Source organism: Trachurus japonicus, chromosome 4, assembly GCF_045865225.1.
Source record: "Trachurus japonicus isolate A0001 chromosome 4, Traja_1.0".
In the NCBI taxonomy this organism is placed as follows: Eukaryota; Metazoa; Chordata; class Actinopteri; order Carangiformes; family Carangidae; genus Trachurus; species Trachurus japonicus.
In genome coordinates, this window is record NC_140910.1 from 27992711 (window position 1) to 28017154 (window position 24444).

The 24444-nt window shown below is 41.1% G+C and overlaps 1 protein-coding gene across 1 annotated transcript in view; it reads left to right on the forward strand.

Annotated features, from left to right (window-relative positions):
• Positions 1-24444, forward strand: part of gmds (GDP-mannose 4,6-dehydratase) — a 183445-nt gene that overhangs the window by 7456 nt on the left and 151545 nt on the right. Inside the window, exons 2-4 of the mRNA XM_085775090.1 lie at positions 8264-8308; positions 15421-15508; positions 17253-17362. Of these exons, the coding sequence (XP_085631216.1) occupies positions 8264-8308; positions 15421-15508; positions 17253-17362 (243 nt within the window). The remainder of the gene's footprint in view (positions 1-8263; positions 8309-15420; positions 15509-17252; positions 17363-24444) is intronic.

Consider the following 24444-nt stretch of genomic DNA (forward strand, 5'->3'; position numbering starts at 1 on the left):
GATGAGTTTGATGAGGGAAACCAAGAAATCCCATGAGCCTCCGTAGCGTATCTGAGCAGCTCGCGGCTCTGCTCCGCCGTTCTAAAAATATCTTGCACCTCACCAACCTCACCTTCTGTGATGTGTTTATTGCGCATGTTCATATGATGACAATGAAAATACGATTAATGGTCAGCCTAATTTAAATTGTAAATATAGTTCAGAAGAGAAAAAAGCGAGTCAGCTAATAGGTAAATAATGAGAGATTCTTTAGACGCTTAACGAACATGTGATGTGTGAGTGAAGGTCTTGTGATTAGTTTGTCCTCACTTAATTTTCCACTTAATTAAATGTGTGAGAGATGATTTCATGCCGGTGTGTGTTGTGATCCCTGTCGGTCATATGAGCTGGATCACCGCTGTAACAGAGAGGAGGGGGGAGCCCTAATGCTGTGTGTGTGTGTGTATGTGTGTCTCTGTGTGTGTGTGTGTGTTGTGGTCTGTGATTACAGCTTCATTAAACCATCTCAGGCCTAATTGCAGAGCGGTGGCGTGCTTGGCAGCTCCCGCCTGCGGTCTAAAGAAAGCACATTAACGTGATTCATTTGTAGCTTATACACAATGACAAATAAACACACGTGTACGAGCATGAACTCCACATTATAAATACATCCCATAATGAACGCCCCGCAGGCGCACACCGGCCCGAGCTCTTTAAATGTTGGACCGGGGTCTTTTTTCCTCCTCAAACCCCTAATTACAGATCAGAGGTCGCACACAGAGCCGACCCTGTGATGATGCGTTCAAGGCCCCGGTGCAGGTCAGTTGTCCACTGCTCCGCCAGCAGGGGGTACCAAACCCATGGTGCTGGGGCTTGTCCAACAAATACATCACATCTTCTCACCTCTTCTCTCTCTGGATGAAGGGTTATTTGAGAAAGTTATAAAATTCACTCCTCAAGAATAAATCACCCAGGGCTCTGAGAAACTATGATGGACATTTTTCTTTTTGAGCAAATTTATAATCCAGAAAACCCATCAACCAACAATGGAAGTAATTATAGTTGCATATATTGAGATACAATTAGGAGGTAAAGTAAGGAAGAGAGTAAAAGGGCATAAATGTGTTAAGGAGGTTGTGCAAAAACGGCCTTATACAATTTAAATGCATCTTAGAGACACAAGTACAAGACCTGATAGTGGTGCACAGTGATGCTTGACATCATATGTACCAAGGCAACTCAATCTGCTTTACATAAAGACAAAACATCTAAAAAGAACAGCATAAAACAGCATAAATTTAAAAAAAATGTAAACATTAAACATAAAGTTAAAAGCAGGAGTAAAGAAGAATAAAAAGTAGAAGAAATGAAAATAGATAAAGTTTAAAGTTCTTAAAAAGAGCTGAAAAGAGAAATGTTTTTAACCTGGATTTAAAAGTACTTCTGCTGGTAGTTTGTTCCTGTTGTGTGCAGCATAACAGCCAAATGCTGCTTCACCATGTCTGGTCTGAACTCTGAGCTCCACTACCTGACCTGAGTCAGTAGATCTCAGAGCTCTCATGGGTTTATACTCTACTAACATGTCATTCATGTCTTCTGGACCTAAACCATTCAGTGATTTGTAGACCAGTAGCAGAACTTTAAAATCTATTCTGTAGCTGACTGGGAGCCAATGGAGAGGAGTGTTATCACACAACAATACGTTATAAACATGAATAGGAACCAGCTGCCTTAAATTGTTGTAATACATTCCTATGATAGCTTGTTTTTAAAGTGATAGTTTGGATTATTCCACATGGGATTGTGTGACTTATTTATCTACAAGTCAGTGTTTTATGTTCAGTAGATTCAGATCTGTGCTCCTGGTTTAGAGGAGCAGCAGCAGGAGCACCGGCGCTGCACCTGTGGATGGACGCCTTCTGAAAAAATGAGCTTTTAGCACGATTTGGTTTGAATATTCATACCACTTTATCTTGTCATCAAACAGCACTTTCCTATGCACAGGTGTTTCCACATTGATCAAAAAGCTGATTTGTGAGGTTGTTGATCGTTTTTTTAAATATTTTTTGAGCAATGTTACCAACACTTTTTAAAAAAAAATTCTACTAAATTAAAAGATATCATCAAAAGATGCTCCTTGCTGGACGCAGCTGAAGTCACTGTAGCGATGAGGTTAAAATGCGTCGAAGTGAGAAGTGAACGCATGCATATGATACAGAAACGTATATGTCGTCTTAATGACACCACACCATGATGATGTGATAATGATGATGACGACGGTAATGTTGATTGGAGCTAATGACGGCGCTCCAGGGGCAGTTCCTCTGACGAGCCAACATTATTAACATTTCTTAAGACACATGGACCGATTTAATCCAACATCAACATTATTTAAGCGATGTTCAGTTTTTTCCTGCGTCTTCTTTCCACCTCATCCTCATCTCATCTCCTTCAATGCTGATGTATTTCTTTAATACTGTTCTTATCTGTAGTTTTGTAAAGTTTCTCACAGGGATTTTAAAGGGATAGTTCAACATTTTGACAAATTGGCCCATTGCCATAATCCCCATAGTTTTAGGAGTAGGTTCGTTACCTTTAATTGTCAGTGCAAGCTATTTTTAGATCGGCAGAGCAGAGCCGTTAGCTGCTCAGAGCTACGCTACGGAGGCTAATGGGATTTCTTGGTTTCCCTCATCAAACTCATCAAATACAAAATCCCAAAACTCCAAAATGCTCTAGTGGACTGCACATTCACCACGCTACGAGATATTGTAATGTAATGTAACGAGACAGAGTTGTTTTAGAGGTAAATGCAGAGACTGCTTGCTGAAAACTGCGCCCGACGGTATCGCGCATCAGCGGTTTTGCATGAATTTACCTCGAGAACAACTCTGTCTGTTAACGTTCTGTTATTATCTCATAGCGTGGTGAATGTAGAGTAGCTCTGAGAAGCTTGCGGCTCTGCTCCGCCGTTCTAAAAATAGCTTGCACCGACAATTAAAGGTAACAAACCTACTGCTATGACTATAGGGATTATGGCAATGAGCCAATTTGCCAAAATGTTGAACGATCCCTTTAGATAGTTCCTCCAATAAACATGTAACCTATACACATGAATGTGAATGTGCAGGTTTTGCCATATTAAGTTGCCCAGTTTAATTGTATTACACAAGTGTTGGAGACTTAAGTCTCTGTCCCTGTCCTGCTGTGCTCCCCCTGCAGACGATCCTGGCTACTACAATATAAGAAGAGTTATTCAGGCATAACAGCAGTATGCAAATATGAAACAATCATTGTCCTGTACTTCAATTAACTTTCACCCTCCTGTTACTGGAGCAGCCTTTTGGCTCTCATTCAGTGCAGCTACAGAGTAGAGAGATCATATTGTGCCAAAGGCCAGAATGAGTCTTCAGGGATTTTGTGGTATGGCATTGACCTGGCAGGTGAACATGTAGGTGTGTGTGTGTCCTTTGCTCCCAGCAAGCGCCCAACTCCCCATAACAGGAAACAGCGAGGTGAGGCCAGGGTTTATGGGCTAACATGCCCTCAAAGGAGCCTCTTGTTTTGAAACAGAGCTGCAGCTCTTCAGGCTTGTTTTCCATATTGGTCTGGCGTGGAACGATTTGACCCTGGCACACGGGCAGGAAAACATGACACCGGCTGGAGCTTTGAACGCCGTGGGGACGGGCGAGGGGCTGCCAGTGCCCCCCCACCAACCCCCCACTCTCTATCCAGTCCAACCAATCCCCCCCTTTTTTTGGGTCAGGCAGAAACAGGTTGGGCATCTAATGCCAACTGACCGCCAGAGAGCTCAACCTGCAGAAGCTGCAAATGATCTCAGCTGTAGATCCAGGGCATAACTATAACTGTGAGTGTGTCCTTTGAGCTGTTTAGCATTTTTCAAGCCTGCCCACCTTTGTTTCAGTGCAAAAATCAGTGATGGAAGTGGTACGTGTGGAAATATATATGAGTTTTATTAACCCCCCCCCAAGGCTTAGGGTTACAGGGTCTTTTATATTTTATCATATTCTATTGTGTTTTTATCTTTTACTATTGCTGTATTTTATTGTTGTTTTTAATTTCCGTGCATTAGTCTCCACGTCATTCTTCTGTTTCACATCTTATATATACTTTTTCAATCAAAATGTAAAGCACTTTGAATGGCATTTATTTGCTTTGAAAGGTGAAATTTGATTGATTGATTGATTGATTGATTGATTGATTGATTGATTGAGGTCAAGAGTCACTCTTTAGCCAGACAGACACATGATCATCTCAATCTGAACACTGACATAAAGGAGCTGAGACTGATGTATGACACGATGACTGGAAGAATTAATAAGTTAAGGATGAAATTTAAAAATCAGGTGAGTTTAACTGCGTATTTCCTGATTTTAATCAGAGACAGAGATACAGGATAGGCATTCATTTCCACATCCTGAACCATAAATGTGAAAATAAATAAGTAAATAAATAAATAAATATTAAAATAAAGAAATAAATGTATTTATATAGGTATTTCACAGTGGGGATTTGACATAAATATCTTCATATATCCAGAGGATTTACAACTGTGTCTATGTGATGTTAATAGATAAATATATATATATATGTACCTTTATTGTGTAGGAGAGTAGGTGTGTCTGGTATGACCTGCTTCACTACTTGACGCACGTTTGTACGTTAGTTAGTCATACTGTAGGTCACATGATGCCATACACATACCGGTTATGCCTGTCAATCAATCTGTCTGTCGTGACTTCAGAGGTTGCCATGGTGATTATACCTGCTTAGTTATCATTCATGTGGCACACAGGATTACATAGAAATGTATGGGAGAAAGGGGTTGTAGAGGACACAGGAGTAAATGGGCATCGGGTTGAGACTGGCATCACTCTGAGGCTCACAGTTCAAATTCTGTAAGCCTGTCAGCTTTGAGGGCGGAGTATAAGAACTACAACAAGTTTGTCTACAACTGTGGAAAAAAATACGCATGTAGGATTTAATTTGTGGCCAGGAGGACGAGCTAAAGAGAAAAATTTCAGACAATCTTTAGACCCTCCGTCACTCTAGCGATGATGTCATCTTCCCTTGCCCTGTACATTCCGTGCAATACACACCCATTATAAACTGGAAACTGCCAAAACTGTGAATGAATGACTGTCACTAATCAATAATTGTTGGAGATATCAATAAGTTGAATCTTGCTTGAATAGCTGAAAGTTTTGTGAACAGTTTAAAGGTTTAAGGGAAGTCTGTAAAAGAAAGTGTGCTGAAATATCAGTCGTGTGCAAAGAGTCTCAGGTTTTGAAGAGTTTAAAGATCGTCCCCATTCATTATAATGCGAAAAAATGCAGGAAAAGTTAAATATAAAGTAATAATAATTTGAATAATGAATCAAATTAAATAGAAAATAGTAATAACTTAACATGGCTCACTGAGATATTTCATTTTTTGTAACAGTTGTGCTTTTCTTACTATGACTAGTGACGAGTAAATAACTGCACCAAATGTCTGTGGTAAAAAAAGCTTGTTCAACAAATGACTAAATCCACATGACAGGCATGACTTGACAACTGGTCATCGTCTCCAGGAAAACTGAGCAAACTTCATGAGCTGAGAAGGGGAAAAAAAATTGTTAAAATAATTTGGTTAAATTGCTGTATAGTAAATGACACGTTTAACAATCCAAACCAAGAGTTTCCTTCAACTATGCTGCCATTGTTTTCTATTTGTTTTATTTCAGTATGGTAATCAACTCATGCACAGTTGACATTTCCTCTAATCCATACTTATATATCAAAACATAAAATACCCCGATCATCATCAAAAATCATTAAAAACAAACAAATGCTCATCCTTATATAACACCGATTTGTAGTTCAGTTTCATTTTATTACAATTTCAAACAGTAGCCAAACTACAAACATGGCTTCTTGATACCAGCTGCAAGACTTTACAAAACTTTGCAAAAAAATAAGCATCACAATTACAGGCTGCGATCTAGAGCCGCAACAATTAATCGATTAATCAAACAATAATCGATTATTAAATTAATCGCCCACTATTTTGATAAGAAAAAAAGTCCAAATTCTCTGATTTCAGCTTCTTAAATGTGAATATTTCTGCTTTCTTTGTTCCTTTATGATAATAAACTGAGAATCTCTTTGGTTTGTGGACAAAACAAGACACTTGAGGACATCATCTTGTGGTTTGGGAAACACTGATTGACATTTTTCAACATTTTTTAAAAACATTTTATTGACCAAACAACTAATCGATGAATCGTTTAATGAAAATAATACAGTTGTGATCATACTGTAAACCCACTGTGCACTATACTGTACCTGCAGAGCTCAGTGTGTGTCTGCTTATTTTCTTCTGCCCCCCTGTGGCCAAACATCAGTATATATGTGTCGCTTCAGTGTGAACAACACACAGAGAGATGCAGAGTGATGTTTTTCACATAGTTGTAGTTAATCTTGTGTGCAGACTGTTTGTACCTGTATGGTGTCTCTCGTGTCGAGGCCCAGAACATGACCGTCCCCTGCAGCTTCCTGGGTTTCCTCCAACCTGTAGCTCCTCCTCAACCCTCTCTCTCCCTCTCTTCCCCTTCACCTCCACTGTTACCCCCCAGACCTGGAGAGGAAGCATGGGGGGCTGGCTATAGCTGGCAGTGTGAGTGAGAGTACAAGTGTGTGTGTGTGTGTGTGTGTGTGTGTGTGTGCACATGTGAGGGGGATTGAACGATGAATGTCATGACTGGTTCGGAATTTTCCAGAGTGCCCCAGAATGTGCGGTCGGAAAGTCTGAGCAGGGAAAAAAGACGAGGAGTAACATGGGTGAGGGGAACAAGACCTTATTGACAGGGCTCGCTCACACACACACACACACACACACACACACACACACACACACACACACACACACACCACACACACACACACTTTGGCCCCATGTCTGGCAAAAGCTCCTGATTCATGTGGATGTTACACCTAATGATCCCAGGCCGCAGCGTGCAGGTTTTTCAGGAAGGTTGTGTTCCAGCTCCGTGAAAGACTTTTTTAGTTTTTTTTTTCACGTCCATTAATGTGTCACGGACTGAACAATATACAGGTTTACTTTCCAGCTAATCACCGCGCCAGCCAGTTTCACACAAGATTTCCCATTTCCCTCTTAAAACAGCTGGTGATATATGACTCTGCAGAGGGTTTAGAAATGAAATGTAAAGTGAGAATGTGCTCAAAAATCCATGTTTTTATTTATTTATTACAAACAAGTCAGGTAGTCGTTTTGTGGTGACACATCTGGGTCATATTGAACCTTCTCCTATACTATACACATCTGCTTCCACTGCACGGTAACCTGTAAATGCACGCACACAGCTGTGGCCTGCATGTTTACTATCCCTGACGTTGTTGTTCCCGTGTTCGTGCCGGAGTCTAATATTGGCCAATTCTTTTAAAGATAATGTGAACAGACACTTAAAAAAAAAAAAAAAAACAGATCTAAAAACAAATCTGAAAGGAGCAGTGTGGATGTCGTCATTCTGTAATATCTTGATATCTTGCATTAACTTAAATGTGAAATAGTTTGTTTTGGTTGTGTTGCAGCGTTTCGTTTGACATGTCACAATCATAAAAATTTTACTTGACCATTAACTGCCGTAGAAATAATTGTGATTAATAATTTAATTGTCTTTTTCTGATCATTATATGCCACTTTTATAGTATACGTCTGAACATAATAACACATACAACCTATGAAGGACAAGGAGAGTTGTTCAAGTCCCTGAAAGATACAGATATTAGTCAGCGGAGTTTGTCTGTCAGCTCTAATAGAGGAGAAGAGGAAGCTGCTCCAACAAAGCTTCACTGTAAAACACACAAGAAGCTGAATGAATCAATTCAAACTGGAATAATAAATAATCAATAACATGCTGATTGGATTATTGACATTAAACATTGAAACAGATGAATAAAAATTACATTTCTGTTTGCAACTAAATCTATGGTGCTCATGTCAATAGATGTTCATGGAAAGCGGTCATTGAATATTAGAAATTAAGCTCCTCGAGATAAACAACTCGTGACGATGTCATTAAAAGAGGACAAAGAGGAAACAGAGATGGAAATATGAGATTTCTGTTTGTTTCCTCCAGCTGTTTTTATACAGATGAAAGAAAACGATGCTATATGCAAAATGAATTCAGTTAGAAGAACCTCATACTTGTTAATGTTAAAATACCATGTTACAGGTTGTTTTTTCTCTTGTCTCTTTTCAGGACGGCTCCTACCTGGCTGAGTTCCTGATGGCTAAAGGCTACAAGGTGAGAAAAGCCCCGACTACACACGCACGCACGCACGCACGCACGCACGCACGCACGAACACACACAGAGCAGTGTCCAGAGTCTGTTCTTAGGAAACACAGACATAAACACCAGTGAATCCAGACACTCGAACATGCCAACACACACACACACACACACACACACACATAGAGGGACATTCCCCTGATAAGCGGCGTCCAGTCACAGCAGAGTGAGTGGGAGCTGCTTAGGAATCGTGACGTAACGTGACAGTCAGCTCGCTCCATGCGTGGTCCGGCTCACATCACATCTCACCCCGATAAGACCCTTTGTGCCGGTTGGAGCCTGTTAACCCCCTCAACTTTTACCCCCGAGGTCGCGCCATTAACGAGGGAAGGGGTTGTTATTATTATATGGCCGTACATGTGAGGTCAGCAACTTTCAACCTGCAGCTGCGGCGTGTGATGTGATGTCAGAGCGCAGGAAAGTCAACACGCCGGTGGATGGACGCAGAGGTTAACAAGCTGTTTCTGACTGACTGACGACTGCGCTCACGCTACACGTTCACCAACACATGTTACATAAACACACACACGCACACGTTGCACCAGAGCTCATTGTTGTTGTCCTGACAGTAGCTGCATGACTTCATTTCCCCTTTCAAATGTGTGGCAGAAACACACACACACACACACACATGTTTGTATGGCTATCTTTGTGAGGACACTCAGTGACATAATGTATTCCTTAGCCCCTTACCCTATAACCTTAAAGGGACATTGTGTAGGAATTACTCCCATCTAGCATTGCGGTTGTATATCGCAAGCAACTCAATTGTATTTTTCATGCTGCATTCACGTGAAATTTGGCAGACGGCAGACGGACGACAGCCGCTGCACGTAACGACGTAAACAAGCCTCTATGTAAACAAGTGGTCCGTCAGCACGAGGCAAAACAATACACGTGACAGTATGTTGTCATGGCGATGTCATAGTTGTTGTTCACCTGACCCACGTTTTACCGGCTTTCTCTCGACTTCTGTGACTAAAATGACATCTGGTTTGTTAGCGACGGCCGTCTGCCTAACTGCAGGTGAATGCAGCATCAGTGTAACGCTCCATTCCTCCTCACTGCGTTACCGCGGTGACTTTTCACAGACGCCACCTCGACCTGAGCCGACAGCTCCGGTGTCTCACCTAACTTAAACCTAATTATGATAACCTAGTTGTTAAAAAGTCTTAAAGGGATACGCCAACATTTTTTTTTTTTCGTGTCTTGACTCACTCCCGAGTTCATGACAAGCAGATAGACACCATCCTTTCGACTGTGCGTGCAGTAACAAGGGAGATAGAGCCGTATCACCCGTAATTAGCTTAGCTCAAATGCTGGAAGTGTATCAGTAGTGTTAGCCTGCCTCCACCTAAAGCCATCAGAGAAACTCTTCAGCAACTCTGAACGGAAACCAGCTGGCCGATCTTCGTCTCAGAGCTGACAAAACTCTCCGGTAAGGCATCTTGAGCGGTCAAATGCCGGTGACGGGACGAGATCGGTCAAAACGGAGGGTTCAAGCAAAGACGGTTTATTTTGGTTCAAGCTAGCTACATCGAGGGTAGGTTAGCTTCCTATTTCAAAGTAAAAGCACAAATTATATCGTCATGGTTTTCTGTATGTAAAGGGCAACGGGTGTTTTACATATTTTGTGAAAGTAACTGGAAGTAACCGGAAGTGCGTTGGTCACAACGGCTAGCTTGAGTAGCGCCGAATTCATCCGAACAAAATTGTAAACAGCTGGTATTTAGACAAATTAACGACCCACTGCTGATCTAAACGGCTACTTTCTCGCCTAAAAATGTTTGAAATGTTGATAAAATGATATATGTTTTAGAGCTAAAATGAAATCAGCTTCTGACTGCTGATTTCGGCTCGGGTAGGAGGCAGGCTAAAACTACCTATACATGTTGTGTATTTTGGGTTACACTAGGACCCGTAGTTGACATGCACCTGGTGCATGCTGGGTAACCTTTGCTATGTTGTTGTTGCCAGTGTAGCCATGGGCTAACAAGTTGTACCGCTACGAATAAATCTTTGAAGAGACGTCGTGGTCCGATAAATCCTTGTTATATTAATAAGACGGAAGATATAACAATACACTTCCAGCGTTTGAGCTAAGCTAATTAGCGACTTTAGGTGGAGGCAGGCTAACACTACCTATACACTTCCAGTGTTTGAGCTAAGCTAATTACGGGCGATACGGCTCTATCTCCCTTGTTACTGCACGCACAGTCGAAAGGATGGTGTCTATCTGCTTGTCATCGACTCGGGAGTGAGGCAAGACGCGAAAAAAAAATGTTGGCGCACTTTAACCCTCAAACAGCCCTTGGAAGGGGTCTGAGAAAGTGAGAACCAGCCAAAATGTCCTCACTCTGATGGTTTAAAAATAAAAACTGGTCCTCACATGTATAGCTGTACAAGTACACACACATACACAGCTCCATTGCAGCCTGGTCAGAGTCACAGACGGCAGAGAGGAAGTGGACTGGATCCAGGTTGGAGATGCTGATGTGATGCGATGTGATGGGGATGAGGAGGGGGGGGGGCATTAAAGAGGAGCGCACATGCAGGCAGGAAGTGCACAGTGAATAAAGGAAGTCAGGTCAGGGCACAGCGTCCTCCCACTAATGGACTCTCCTCGGATCAGGTCCTGTTATCTTCCCTCAGCAGAGCTTCCTCACACACACACACACACACACACACACACACACACACCCTCCTCAGAACATGGAGTACAGATCACAAATCACAGATCACAGGCTGCATTAAAAACACAGCGAGCCGGGCCGTGACACAGTTGTTGTTGTATCAACTTCAATCAACACAAAACAGACACATTAAAGGAAAATGACAAATAAACGAATGGAGGAACTTACACACTTTTGCAACTGAGCAAAACAGTACAATATTTGATAAGAAAAAAAAATTCTCCTCAAAAACAACAACAACAACAATTTTATTTATATAGCACATTTCATGCGACAAGCACAAACTCAATGTGCTTTCACAAAAATAGAACAACATTACAGCTCGTAAAATACGTATAGAAAAAAACACAATAAGAAAACAATAAGAAGAAAGTGTTGCAGATTAAAAACAATTTAAAAACTAAAAATCTTGTTAGGATAGAGGGAAATATTGCAAATTAAAGAAAAACAACAATTAAAAACTAAAGGCTTGTGAAAAAAGAAATGTTTTTAGTCTGCTTTTAAAAGAAGATACTGTTGTAGCAGACCTGAGTTCGTGAGGTAGGGAATTCCAAAGAGTAGGACCATAATGACTGAAGGCACCATGAGCTGAGTTTGAGTGTATTCTTGGAATAGACCTTTACTTGATGATCTCAGGGATCTGTCTGGTGTGTACTCAGTGAGCATGTCAGAGATGTAGGGAGGAGCTACACCGTTCAGAGCTTTAAAAACAATAAGTACAATTTTAAAATCAATTCTTTGCTTCACTGGAAGCCAGTGAAGAGATGCTAAAATCAGAGTGATGTGTTCACATCTTTTGGTTCTTGTTAAAACTCTGGCTGCAGCATTCTGGATAAGCTGCAGTTTATAAAGTGCTTGTTCTGTTAGTCCTGGTAAAAGTGCGTTGCAGTAGTCTAACCTACTTGAAATAAAAGCGTGAACCAACTTTTCAGAATCAGATAAGGATAAAATGGGTCTAACTTTAGATATGTTCCTAAGATGGTAGAAAGCAGTCTTAGAAATGAAAGAGACATGCTTATGAAAGTTGAGACCAGCATCAAGAATCACACCTAAGTTTCTTACATGCTCACTAGGTTTCACAGGACATGGAGTTAATAAGGAACAGATATGGTGCCTCAGAGTCTTCGGACCTACTACAAGAATTTCAGTTTTTTCATCGTTCAATTGTAGAAAGTTTTCAGCCATCCACTGTCTAACATCCTTAATACACTGAATGAGATCATTTACTGGGCTCAGGTGGTCAGCAGAAACAGATATGTATAGTTGTGTGTCGTCAGCATAGGAATGATATGAAATGTTGAGTTCACGGATTAAGTAACCAAGTGGGAGCATGTACAAATTGAACAGGAGTGGGCCAAGAATAGACCCTTGGGGAACACCATAAGAAATGCTAACTTCGTCTGATTTGAAGTCAGCAATAGAAACAGAGCAGGATCTATGAGTAAGGTAGGAGGAAAGCCAGTTTAGAACAGTGCCTTTAAGGCCTACACAGTGCTCAAGGTGCTGAAGCAGGATACCATGATCAACCGTGTCAAAAGCGGCACTGAGATCGAGAAGGACTAGGACTGAAACTTTATGGCTGTCAGAGTTGATTTTAAGATCGTTAACTACTCGGGTAAGGGCCGTTTCTGTACTATGGTTGACTCTAAAACCAGACTGATACATGTCAAATAGGTTATTTTCTGACAGATGTACGTGTAGGCTAATTGCTGATAGACTGCTTTTTCGAGAATTTTCCCCAGGAATGGAAGATTAGAAATGGGCCTATAATTATCAATAACAGATGGATCTAGATTGGTCTTCTTTAACAATGGAGTAATAATAGCATGTTTGAGAATAGTGGGGAAAAGTCCAGTGAGCAGTGAGGTATTAACAATTTCAAGCACCATCATCCACCAGGCAGTTAAAAACATCTTTAAAAACTTGGTGGGCATAGCATCAAGAGCACAAGTTGCAAAACTTAGCTGCTGTATCACTTTTTGAAGTTCATGGCTTAGGATAGGGCTGAAGTTGGAGAAAGTGACGGCAGTATGACACTGTGGAGCGACAAAGTGGTGAGCTGCACCAGTGCACGAGGCCGCAATGTTGTTTCTAATATTGGAAACTTTGAGATTAAAATGAGCAGCAAACTCATTGCATTTTTCTGGGGAGTGAAACTCAGGAGGTATAGGTCTGGGAGGATTGACCAGTTTATCAACTGTACTAAACAGAAACTTGGAATTATTATGATTTTCAGTTATAATCTGAGAAAAATATTGCTGTCTGGATCTTCTAATTTCTGTGTTATATGTGCTGAGCAGATCTTTGTAATTGATATAGTCGTCTTGTAGTTTTGTTTTGCGCCACTTACGTTCAGACTTACGGCAGGCTCTTATTAGTGCTTTCACACTATCCATATTCCTCCATGGTGCTTTCAACCTACCTAGAGTTGTCTTTATTTTTAGTGGTGCGATATCATCTAAAATTTGTGTCACAGACCGGTTAAAATCATTGACTAAGCTGTCACATAGAGACAATGATGACGAGTCATGGTCACAGTTAACATTAACAACAGACTGTGGCCTGTTAGTATATCCTAGGATAAACTTGTTGGATGTGTCTGCACGAAACGAGCGCCTTTTAGTTAATTTCAATCTAGGTTTGCGTTTGGTGATCAGTGACATATCAAAGAAGATACAGTGGTCTGATATCCCAACATCTAGGATGGACTTTAAGGTTACATCGAGGCCTTTAGAAATGACTAGGTCAAGAGTGTGACCATGACTATGAGTAGGACCAGTTACATGCTGTGTGAAGTCAAAGGATGATAACATGTCAGTAAACTGTTCAGCAAAATTATCTGTCCTATTATCAATATGAATGTTGAAATCGCCGGAGATAAGGACAGAGTCATATTCAACACAGATCTTAGATAGTAGTTCAGCAAATTCCTCTACAAAACAATTTCTAAGCCTTGGTGGACAATAAACTGTGAGTAGTAGGCAGGGATATGCAGATTTTAAAACAAAAGCTAAGTACTCAAATGTAGAGTAACTACCAAAGGAGACATTAGTCGTGGGTGGTGAAGATGACAGGCTGGACTTAGAAGACATGGTATTGGTATTGACTATGATAAGACTGTTTCTGATTGAATTGGAGGTAGGTTTTACAATAACACACTGTCTTTCAGTAATCCTAACAGGAATGGAATTAATAGGAAATGCTGCGGGAAATACTGTGTCAACGGGACCCGCATTGTCAGGGACAAGGCTATGTAAAACCGAGTCAGTAAACTGGGCAGGGTCCAGCTGGGGAAAACATCACTGAGGGTTAAAAGCAACAAAGTTGATAAAGTTTTGAGTTAGTTGTCCAGTACCTTTCCTATTAAGATGCAAGCCATCAGGTCTAAACATGTCTTTCGTGGTCCAAAATGAATCAAAGTGACTGATAAAACCAAGGCCAGTGGCAGTCGTGAAATTCCCCATCCACTGATGCAGGCTGTATAGTCGGCTGAAACGCTCAGGACCTTTAGACATGACGGGAGTGGGGCCAGATAGGACACACCTCCTCCCCAGGCTTTCAATTGTAGTGGCTAGCGATTCGAGTTCGTAGTGTAGTTTAATTGATTGCCTGCTCATGACGTCACATGTGCCTGTGTGACAGATGACAGTGTGGACAGTGGGGTGAATGTTCAGGAGAGCCGGGATCAGTTCGATAAAGTCAGCCGTCTTGCCTCCTGAGAGGCAGTAGGTGACAGCACCAGGGAGCCTTACATATCTAACAATTGAATCGCCTGCAATTAGAATTTCCGGTCGCTCTTTGTAGATTGCAAGCTTTGGATTGATATGTGTTGACGAGTTGGGTGGGTGCAGGTGGGTTGAGTGATTGCTCAAGTATTAAACGCTTGTTTCCTGTCTCGCTCTGATTTTAACGCTGAAGGTTCGATTGTTACCATTAAACTAAAAAGTCTTGAGAGAAGGTTTTATTTGGCCGCTATGTATGTGTTTTCAAGATTTTTAACTTACCATAAGTGATATTAAGTAATACTGAACGGCCTTCAGGAACTCGGTATTACAGTTGTTAGTGCATCTGTGTCACTTCTGTTCTGGAGGGTCCCAGTCACCAGGCAGTGACACTGTTGTTGTTGTGTTGTTGATCTTCTATTTGCATACTCAAACATTTGCATTTGAACAGGTGTTTGTGTGCTCAGCTGTGAATCTGTTTACAAAGTCAGTGGAGAGATTGATTTAAAGTCTGTAGGAGGGGCTTAAAGATCTTTTTAAGATAACAAAACACAAAACAAAACAAAAACATGATCCATAAATTAGAATTAGGTCACTATGTTGATGAAATCTATAATCTAACTCTATGTATGAATCTCCTTTTTCTCTCAGGTTCATGGTATCCTGCGTCGCTCCAGCTCCTTCAACACCGGCCGTATTGAACATCTGTATTCGAACCCCCAGACTCACAGTGGAGGCAGTAAGTGTCCCGTTTACTCCACCACAGATAGAGGTTTACTGTAGATATTCACTGGGCATCAGAGGTCACAGGAAATTAGTTGGTACAGTAACAGATGATGACAACTACACATTCATAATCGTGGACTTCTAGATCTCCATGATTAATGATGATTAATAACCTCTTGTACAAGAATTGCAGCGTCAGTTCTCAGTTACGCCAAGAAGCTGTTTTATCGTGTTTCTTCTTCTTTTTTTTCCCCAACTAAGAACACAAGAGCAGCTTATTCTCCAAATATGGCAGCTGCCAATAGTTTCACATGCTGATCTTTTCTTTTTCTTTGTTATCCCTCCCTCTGCAAACCCCTAATCACCAGCCTACAGACCTCAGACACCCTTGACCAAAGTCGCCTCTATTCATGTCCAAAATGTGGGACAACACACTTTATACTTGAGAACTTAAGAGTGGAGATGATAGTGAAGCTTTAGTTACACCAGAGCCCTTTTGACCTATAGCTTCAATCTGTTGTATGTGATATTCTCTCAATGAAATGTCAGTTTTTTGGAGTCTAAATCTGTTTACACGTTCTACTACACGTTCTACTACTACTCTGATGTTAGACAAGAACAAAACAAAACTTCTCAAAGCATTTGAACATGTGAAGGATCAGGAAGATTGAATTACTCTTCAGACCTAACTGATATGGGATTTCTGGGGCTGATAATAGTATTAGGGAGAAAATAATTCAGACTTCTGACAAATACGTGTTGGAGACATTTTACTAGATGAATGAGATAGATAGATAGATAGATAGATAGATAGATAGATAGATAGATAGATATGCATGTATTTATTAAGATAGATAGATAGATAGATAGATAGATAGATAGATAGATAGTATGCATGTACAGTATTTAGATAGATCCCCATATCCCCATAGAAATACAGTAGTTGTATATCCAGCAGCTCATATACTGTACATATAACAACATAAAAACGTCATCACGTAAAGACACATAACAAAAAGGCAGCTTAAAAATAAAGTAGCAATACATTTAAAGTGAAGTATAAAGTCATTAACTCTGAATTTTTTTAAAATGGCTTCAATGCAGCACTGCAGTAAACCCTTCGAAATTGTAACTGCAAAGACTTTCAAATGAATAATTACACTTTTTATCGTAACAAGCCCCAGTCAGTCCGATATAAAGGAGAGAACCAAAAACTGAGTGAACATAACACCAACATTATTTTTGCTCTAGTGCAGGGGTGTCAAACTCATTTTAGTTCCGGTACCACACTCAGCGCAGTTTCATCTCAAGTGGACCAGACCGGTAAAATAAGAGCATACTGTAAAAACCTATGAATAACAAGAACTCTAAACTTTTCTTTTTGTTTTAGTGCAAACAAGTACATTTTTAAGATATTTACAGTTAACTATTTATCCTTTGACAAAAAATATTATGAACAAACATGCACAGTTTCGACGATATTATGCCTTTTCTGTCTTTTTTTTTTACACTTGGTCAATTCATCCAGCGGGCCCTGCTTTAGTGGATCAAGCAATGCAAGAACATTTTATCTGTTTATTGGTTGTCTATTGTCCTATTGTCTTAAGTGTTCCTGTTTGAGCTCTCGCAAACCCTTTTCCAATGTGGTTTCCTTCCACAAATGGCAAATAAACTGACTCTGACTCTGATTTGAGTGAGGTCTGTTGTGCATGTGAATTAATGAGTGTGTGTGTGTGTGTGTGTTTGCTCTCTGTCAGACATGAAGCTGCATTACGGCGACCTGACTGACAGCACCTGTCTGGTGAAGATCATCAACGAGGTGAAGCCGACTGAGATCTACAACCTGGGCGCCCAGAGTCACGTCAAGGTAGGAAAGAGCGATGACGTTCGGTCAGGTTCTGTTCCTCTGAACTAAAAACCCAGTTACAACAAAATTTCTGTTAAATTTAGTCAAACATTCCTGGGAATTACCTATTGCACCTGTGTTTGTTTTGAAAAGCCAGACAATGGCCTAAGAGCTGATAATACTTCCTGATAACGGTGACATGCCTTCCTAAAAACATGATGTAATCGTAGTCAATCTGAAACCAAACCAAGGAGACAGTGATAAAGTGTGTGTGTGTGTGTGTGCGTGTGAGAGCTGCAAAAGGAAAACTGGTTTTTAGACTTAACGCCCCAATAAACTTCTAGTTAAATGTGATCTGATGATAGAGAAGAGGAAATGAAATACTGGCAGGTTGCAAACCGTTTTTGTACATCATCAGATCACTTCACATTACAATAGATAATTAATTTCCGTTGTTACATGGAAACGCGCTGCCACCGCCTGATGATAATGATGGTTTACTGGTGTTTTCAGGGAGATTTCACATTTTCAAAGTGGGAAATGACCGATGCTTTTCCATAACAACACCAGGACACACGCTACTGAACAAAATGCATTCATTTTATTCTCCTTTTGGCTCTGTGATCTAAAGATTCACCATCTCACCTAGTTTTCACTCAGTGATGCGAGTGCTTTCCAACTACTATTTTGTTTATAAATATATTATTCTCTCTTTAAATGAAAAAAAAAAGTGTCAACCATTGGAGCAATTAAAAGTTGATTTTTCATAGTTAAACTTATAAAAAGTTTGCAGCCAGCGGCTTCCTGGAAAGAGAAAAGTTATAAAAATTGACTCATGCTTTTGGAAAGTGATCAGCAGCAGTAATTAGAGGTTTTTAGTGCTTCACAGTTAATGGTCTTACACATGCATGGATGCAACTTGAAGCACCGTGAGCAGCAGACTACCTGTTAAATGTAATATTACTTGAGTTCTTTCACTGCTGCTGCATCCAGACGTCCAGGAAATGAGCAAAGACTCATCATCTTCTGCAAATCCACCCTGATTTACATCTGTCTTCATGAAGTCATTATGAAACTCTTCAGTCAGGCGTTGTGTGACATCTGTGCGTGAGTCTGCTCTACATATGGTCGGTTCGGCGCTGACTGCTGCTGTTAAACGGTTAACAGGCAGATGATGTTAGAAAAAAGGGGGACTTTCAGTTCTGGGAAGTGAGCAGCTTCATGTGCGGAGGATGCTGGAGCTGATGGGACAGGAAGTAATGTTTTCTTGGATGGGTCAGTCTGTGCCACAATGTCCCTTTTGTCTCGGAGCTCCGCGGTGATCCCAGGAGATCCCTCGGCGCCGCCACCACCACCACCACCACCACCACCACCCCCTCCTCCAAACCTCCCCGCCCCCTCCAAAAAACTGGGATCTGACACAGAGTCTCCAGGCAGCGCTGATCCTCCTTCGCCATGGTGGTTTGGGTGGGACACGGAGCCAAGAGCTTAGTCAGATCATAGATAATGAGCCTATTTGTAATGCGAACATGAGACACTGCCTTTCAATGGTAGCACTTTCTTAACAAACCCCCGTCCATTTTTGGATGCAATTAGTGTGATTATAGCCTATCGTTGAGTTTAACTCGGTCTAGACGCCCTGAGTAAAACAGGCAGCTCGTCTCACACATCACTTGGTGATACTATGGTATCGGATTATACTGCAATTATAAATGAATAGATTACTAAACTAACAGGAACGTAATCGGTTTATCCTTCATATCAAACAGATTGTGGTCCGGGAAATGTACAGTTAAACCAAAACAATGAGCTAAGAGTCTTTATTGGTTTCCTTTAACCTTTAATATTGTAGTGTTTTAATTTAAGTGAAGTTTTATAGTTGAAACTTCTGTGAGACGGACAGATGCTGTTGTTCCTATAGCTGGAGTATGAATTGCTGAATAGAACTTTGCTTATTTAATATGGGAAGCAACTGTTTGTTAAAGGGATAGTTCAACATTTTGGCAAATTGGCCCATTGCCATAATCCCTATAGTCATAGCAGTAGGTTCGTTACCTTTAATTGTCGGTGCAAGCTATTTTTAGAACAGCGGAGCAGAGCCATGCCAAAATGTTGAACTATCCCTTTAATGCTAAAGCTTCTGCGGGATATGCTTCAAGGAAAATTATAACATTATCAGCTGTAACTAAGAAGATGAAAGTTCATCGGGTCATCGGTGTTATGACAGAGGAACCTGAATATCTCTATGAAATATCTCATGGTGGTGTTAGAGGGAGAAGTCAGTGGATCAGTTCAGTTTAGTGATGAGATGAGATACACATCGGCGCGGTCGTGCTGCTGCTGGCGTGGCCGAACAGTGCGACTAATAATAATGACGAGAGGAAGAAAGACAGACGGTGAGAAAAAAAAAGAAGAGAGTGGGAGAATGAGTGAGAAGAATGATGACTCCTCTCTCTCCACATCCTTTGTGGTCAGAGGCCGTGACTCTGCTCCCACCTCCCATATGGAGGATCATCCACAGGCCACACACACACACACACACACACACACACACACTCACACATACTCCAGAGTGACAGAAATTCCCTGTACCTGTACAAGGCTGTCCTGTGTTTATTTGTTTCCACACCAGTAAACCTGGCTCTGGCAGCTCCTTCCTCGCCACATGCTGCCCTGCTCCGAACAGCTGAGCCTGCTGGATTTACTGGCAGCGGCGGTGTGGAGCAATTTCCAGTCTGTCCCACCACAGAGGGAAAAGATCACTCACACCGGCTACTCCGTTTTCTCTCGTCTTCTCCTCCTCCTCCTCCTCCTCCTCCTCTGCTCTTGCTGCTGTTGATGTTGCTGTTGTCGTCGTCTTACAGGGAATCCCATCTGAGTCCAGCGTGTTCACCAGGGGAGCTTGAGTCGTAGTATTGGTCTGAGATGGGGGTCTGTGTGTCTGTGTGTGTGTGTGCATGCGTGGGTGTTGGTTTCCGCTTCATCACTACGAACAGAGTGGAGGTTATTTTCTGATGCTGCAGGGGCGGAGGTGGACAGGGAATAGTGGATGGATCCAGCTGCAGTATCAAACACAAACAAAACAAAAAGAGACTTTATGTAGGAACGAACAGCCGATCAGTTCTTCAGGTCTTTGTGCTGCGAGGCGTCTTTCCCCCTAAAGTAAATATTCCAAATACATTATCATAACCCACAGGAAAGACGACCAAAGACTTTATGAATGAGGTTGTAAAAACTTTATTAGTCTGCGGTGGATTGTTTGATATAGTGCTGCTGCTTGCTGCATGCTAACTCATAGGGCTGTGATTCGTAGCCAAGCTGCAGCACCTGAAAAGCTTTATTCTGACTTCACCGTTGTTGTTGTTGGAAACTGAAACTGGTGGCAGAGGCTGTAAATTGTTGTGATCAGAAGAACCTAAAGAAGTCACAGAAATTCAAGGCGAAGTATTTGGTTTGCTGGGAATACACGACGGCATGGACTGAAGATTATGTTAAAATGGAAAAGTTGGCATGTTCGGTCACTCGGAGAATTGTTTAAAAGGTTTAAAGGACACATATGAAGGTGGATGACCATGTCTTTTCTGATTTTATAAAGCAGCTAAACTATAAAAGTATCATGCACACAGCCTGTATTCAGAAACTGAGTCTTAAAACCAGCCGTCAAGACTTCCTGTGACTTTATGATGTCACAATAAAGAAGTCTTACCTGAAAACGTCAGCTAATCCGATGAGAGACCCAGAGACCCTCCTCTCTTCTGATTGGCTGGAGATGTAACAACAAAATTTGTTTTGGTTCTTCAAATAGGAAATGGTATAAAATATGGGACCTTTAATGGTTGTAAAGATTTAAAGCAGAAGTAAGCAGAATGTTTGTGTTAATATAAGTCTTAAATAGTTATATCTTCCGACAGCAATCACTTACATAGAGTGTTTGGTCTGAAACACGGGTCTGTCAGTCACTCTGCTCTGCTGTTAGCCGAGGAGAAAACTTTCCTTGTATCCTACAACCTTTATCCAATGAGGAGAGAGAACGGCATAAAGGGGCGGTCCTCTCTGTGTGTGCAGCCAAGGGATGCGCGTGAATGTGGTGACGTAGGGACGAGGGCGGGGACTGCTAACTCCATCGGCTGACAAGAAGTTAGCCAAAACGACCGGATCGCTTACTTCTGCTTTAATATTGACATTTCTTATTTAGAAGATGCTTTATTTTAATCAAAAAGTAGGTGTCATGGTTTGTTTTAAAGCCAAGCAAGGTCCCAGTTTTCAGCAGTGCAAGTTTAAGTTTCACTTTCAGGTTTATTACCACCTGTTATCGTTATTAGAGTTAGTGTTTCTTGTGACCTACAGAAAATAAAGGCCTCATTTTATATATTTAAAGTGGAAAACTGACTGTTTCTGTTACTTTACATAGTGTGTCTTTGTTGTAGCTGCTAAAAATATGAAATGCATAAAGGCATCAGGAGGATTTTAACGTCTTTGTTCTCATTAAACAAAAACCCGAACAAATAGAGAATACACCGACGCTCTGAAAAAAAAGGTAGTTATAATTATTCATGAATTATTTATCTTATCAGAATAAGAAGAACTGAATATTATGGAAACTGCGGTTGCAATAAGTTTTTTGTGAACAATGGGCCCAAATGGGGAAGCGCTTTCCAGCCTGCTCACGGTAATCTGCTCCGACACGATCCCATTGTGTTCTCCAACTGAAGTGCTTCACAGGAAAAACCATGAACAAAACCCCTCAGTGTCGCTCTGCGTGTGTGTAAGTGTGTGAATGTGTGTGTGTGTGTGTTCGAGTTCTCCCACCTGCAGCTGTCACAGGAGAGACACAGGAGGACAGGCTGAATTATTTACTCACTTCACTGGTGACATGACGAGGAGAGAGAGGGAGGAGGAGGAGACAGAGAAGGTGGAAAGAGTTTGGCGAGTACGGTGGTGGCATTAGCAGTCGGGCTTCACTTCAACTTCATTGTGTTTAATGGCTTTTGAAGACAAAAGTGCAGATTGCGCTCAGGAGACAGACTTCCCCTTCAACTATATCCTGCGTTATCCGTATCCGAATTCCTCCACCAAGAAGACATCATCACACCCATTATCTTCTTACAGCTCTCTCTCTCTCTCTTGCACTCTTCTTTCTCCCTTTGGTCTCTCCCCCATCCGGGTTTGCAGAAGCTCCCACGCCGGAGACACACAAACACACACAAACACACACACAGACACACACACACAGGATTTAACACGCCTGTTTCCCCACAAAGCTGCACGCTGTTTGCTCGGTGCGTTGATGCGTTTATGGGCTTAAAGCATCGATTGTGCAGCCTGCCAGCAGTTTACTCTCATACACCCGGCGGTAATACCACTGCTTACTTTACTTACTACAGTTTGTGGGCACGTTATGCAATCAGTGTGTTTTTGGCTTGTTATTAGTAATGTCATTCAGTTGTTTTGCCCCCCCCCCCCCTTGTGTGTGTGTGTCATCCACTTGCATGTCATGTGTGTGGGTAGCTGATAGTGCAGTTTGTGTTTTGGACCCACGACTTCCGGCGTATAATACATCAACTTAATAGTCCAAGGATCCAATTTTTCTCAGCACTTTGCCAGCTCTGCTCCAAAAAAAGGCTTCATGCTGCTTTCCAGTGAAACCACACACACACACATAACCAAGTTTGGGGATTTTTTTTTTATTGTCAGATAAACCAAAGTATTAAATGCCCCCTTTGGAGTTTATTCTGATTATTCATCTGAGGCTGATAACATTGTTTAACGTTTCTTTTGGATTATGTCAAATTGTATCGTCACAAGGCTTAAACTTCATGAGAAACATGTTTTTCACTGGAAAGGCAACGATAAACCTGAAGGCTTCCCCGCTTCTTAGGCCAGTTACACTGTAAAAAAAAACTCACTGGGGTATGTTAAAAAGAAATGCACATCTTAAAATAAGACTGGGTAATGAAAATTTTACATTTGGAAATACCAAAACTGCTGCTGCACAGGCTAAGAACAGCTTTAAAAACATTTAGAGGATGCACAATAAGTCTTTTTTTCCATAGATACCGAAAACATTTTTAATAGTTTATCCACACCTGAGGTTAAGAAAAGGCTAAGATGTAGTGAGTAACGATGAATTTATCATTATCGCTCTGCCTCTAACTTAACCAAATAATATAACCAACATTACAACAAAAATAAAAACAGTTATGACTCTTCAAAAATCAACATCTATTATTGTTTCAAACCAACTTAGGGTGAAAAACGGACTGAAAATAACCAACATCAAGGCAGTAGTGGCTCCACATAATTGACTCTATAATCGATAAAAAAAAAAAATCCATTATTGGCCTTACCTGTGTGTTTTGGCCGATAATTATTGGCCAATATTGGGCCGATAATTATCAATGGTGATAGATATTGTGCATCCCTATATGAAATGTATTGTCACTAAGTGTTTTGGAACCTTTTTCCATTTTAGAGAAACTCTTTAAGGCTTTCTAAGCCCTTAACTAAAAGCCCTTAACCAGCTAGATTAGCTCCAATATAAACAAGACAGCTTCTCTTTGTTATGAACAGCTTTAATTTTGTGAGTAAAGTTTCTTCTTGTGCATGAAAGTTCATTTTAGACCAAAGTTTTGATGATTTTCAAAAGGCCACATTTTGCAGTTTTAAAGCTCAGAAACCTTTAAAACCTCATTTGCTGATATTAAAATGCACGGCTGCTTGAAACGAGACTTCTCCATTTTGGAGAAATGAAACATTTTGCAAAAAAACAAAACAATTTTGCAGCTTCTGTGTGTAAAAAAAAGAAAGAAATTAAAACCCATCATCACAAATCAGTTTTTCCTTCCTTCATGAAAAGTTGAAATATTAGAGGAGACGGCGATAATTTTAGGAAAAAGTCAACTCCTCACGAAGTTCATTAATAAAAACAGGATTTTTTTCCCCCTCGGTTCGTGAAAAGTGTTGGAGAAAGTGTGCGCTGCGGCGGCTGAATAGCGGTGATGGTTGTGTAAACCCCCGTGTGAGTGATGAGCGGTCTCGTCTCTGTAACAGCCCACTGGCCCGGTTTACTCACTCTCTGATTGGTGTTTACATTACACGCCGTC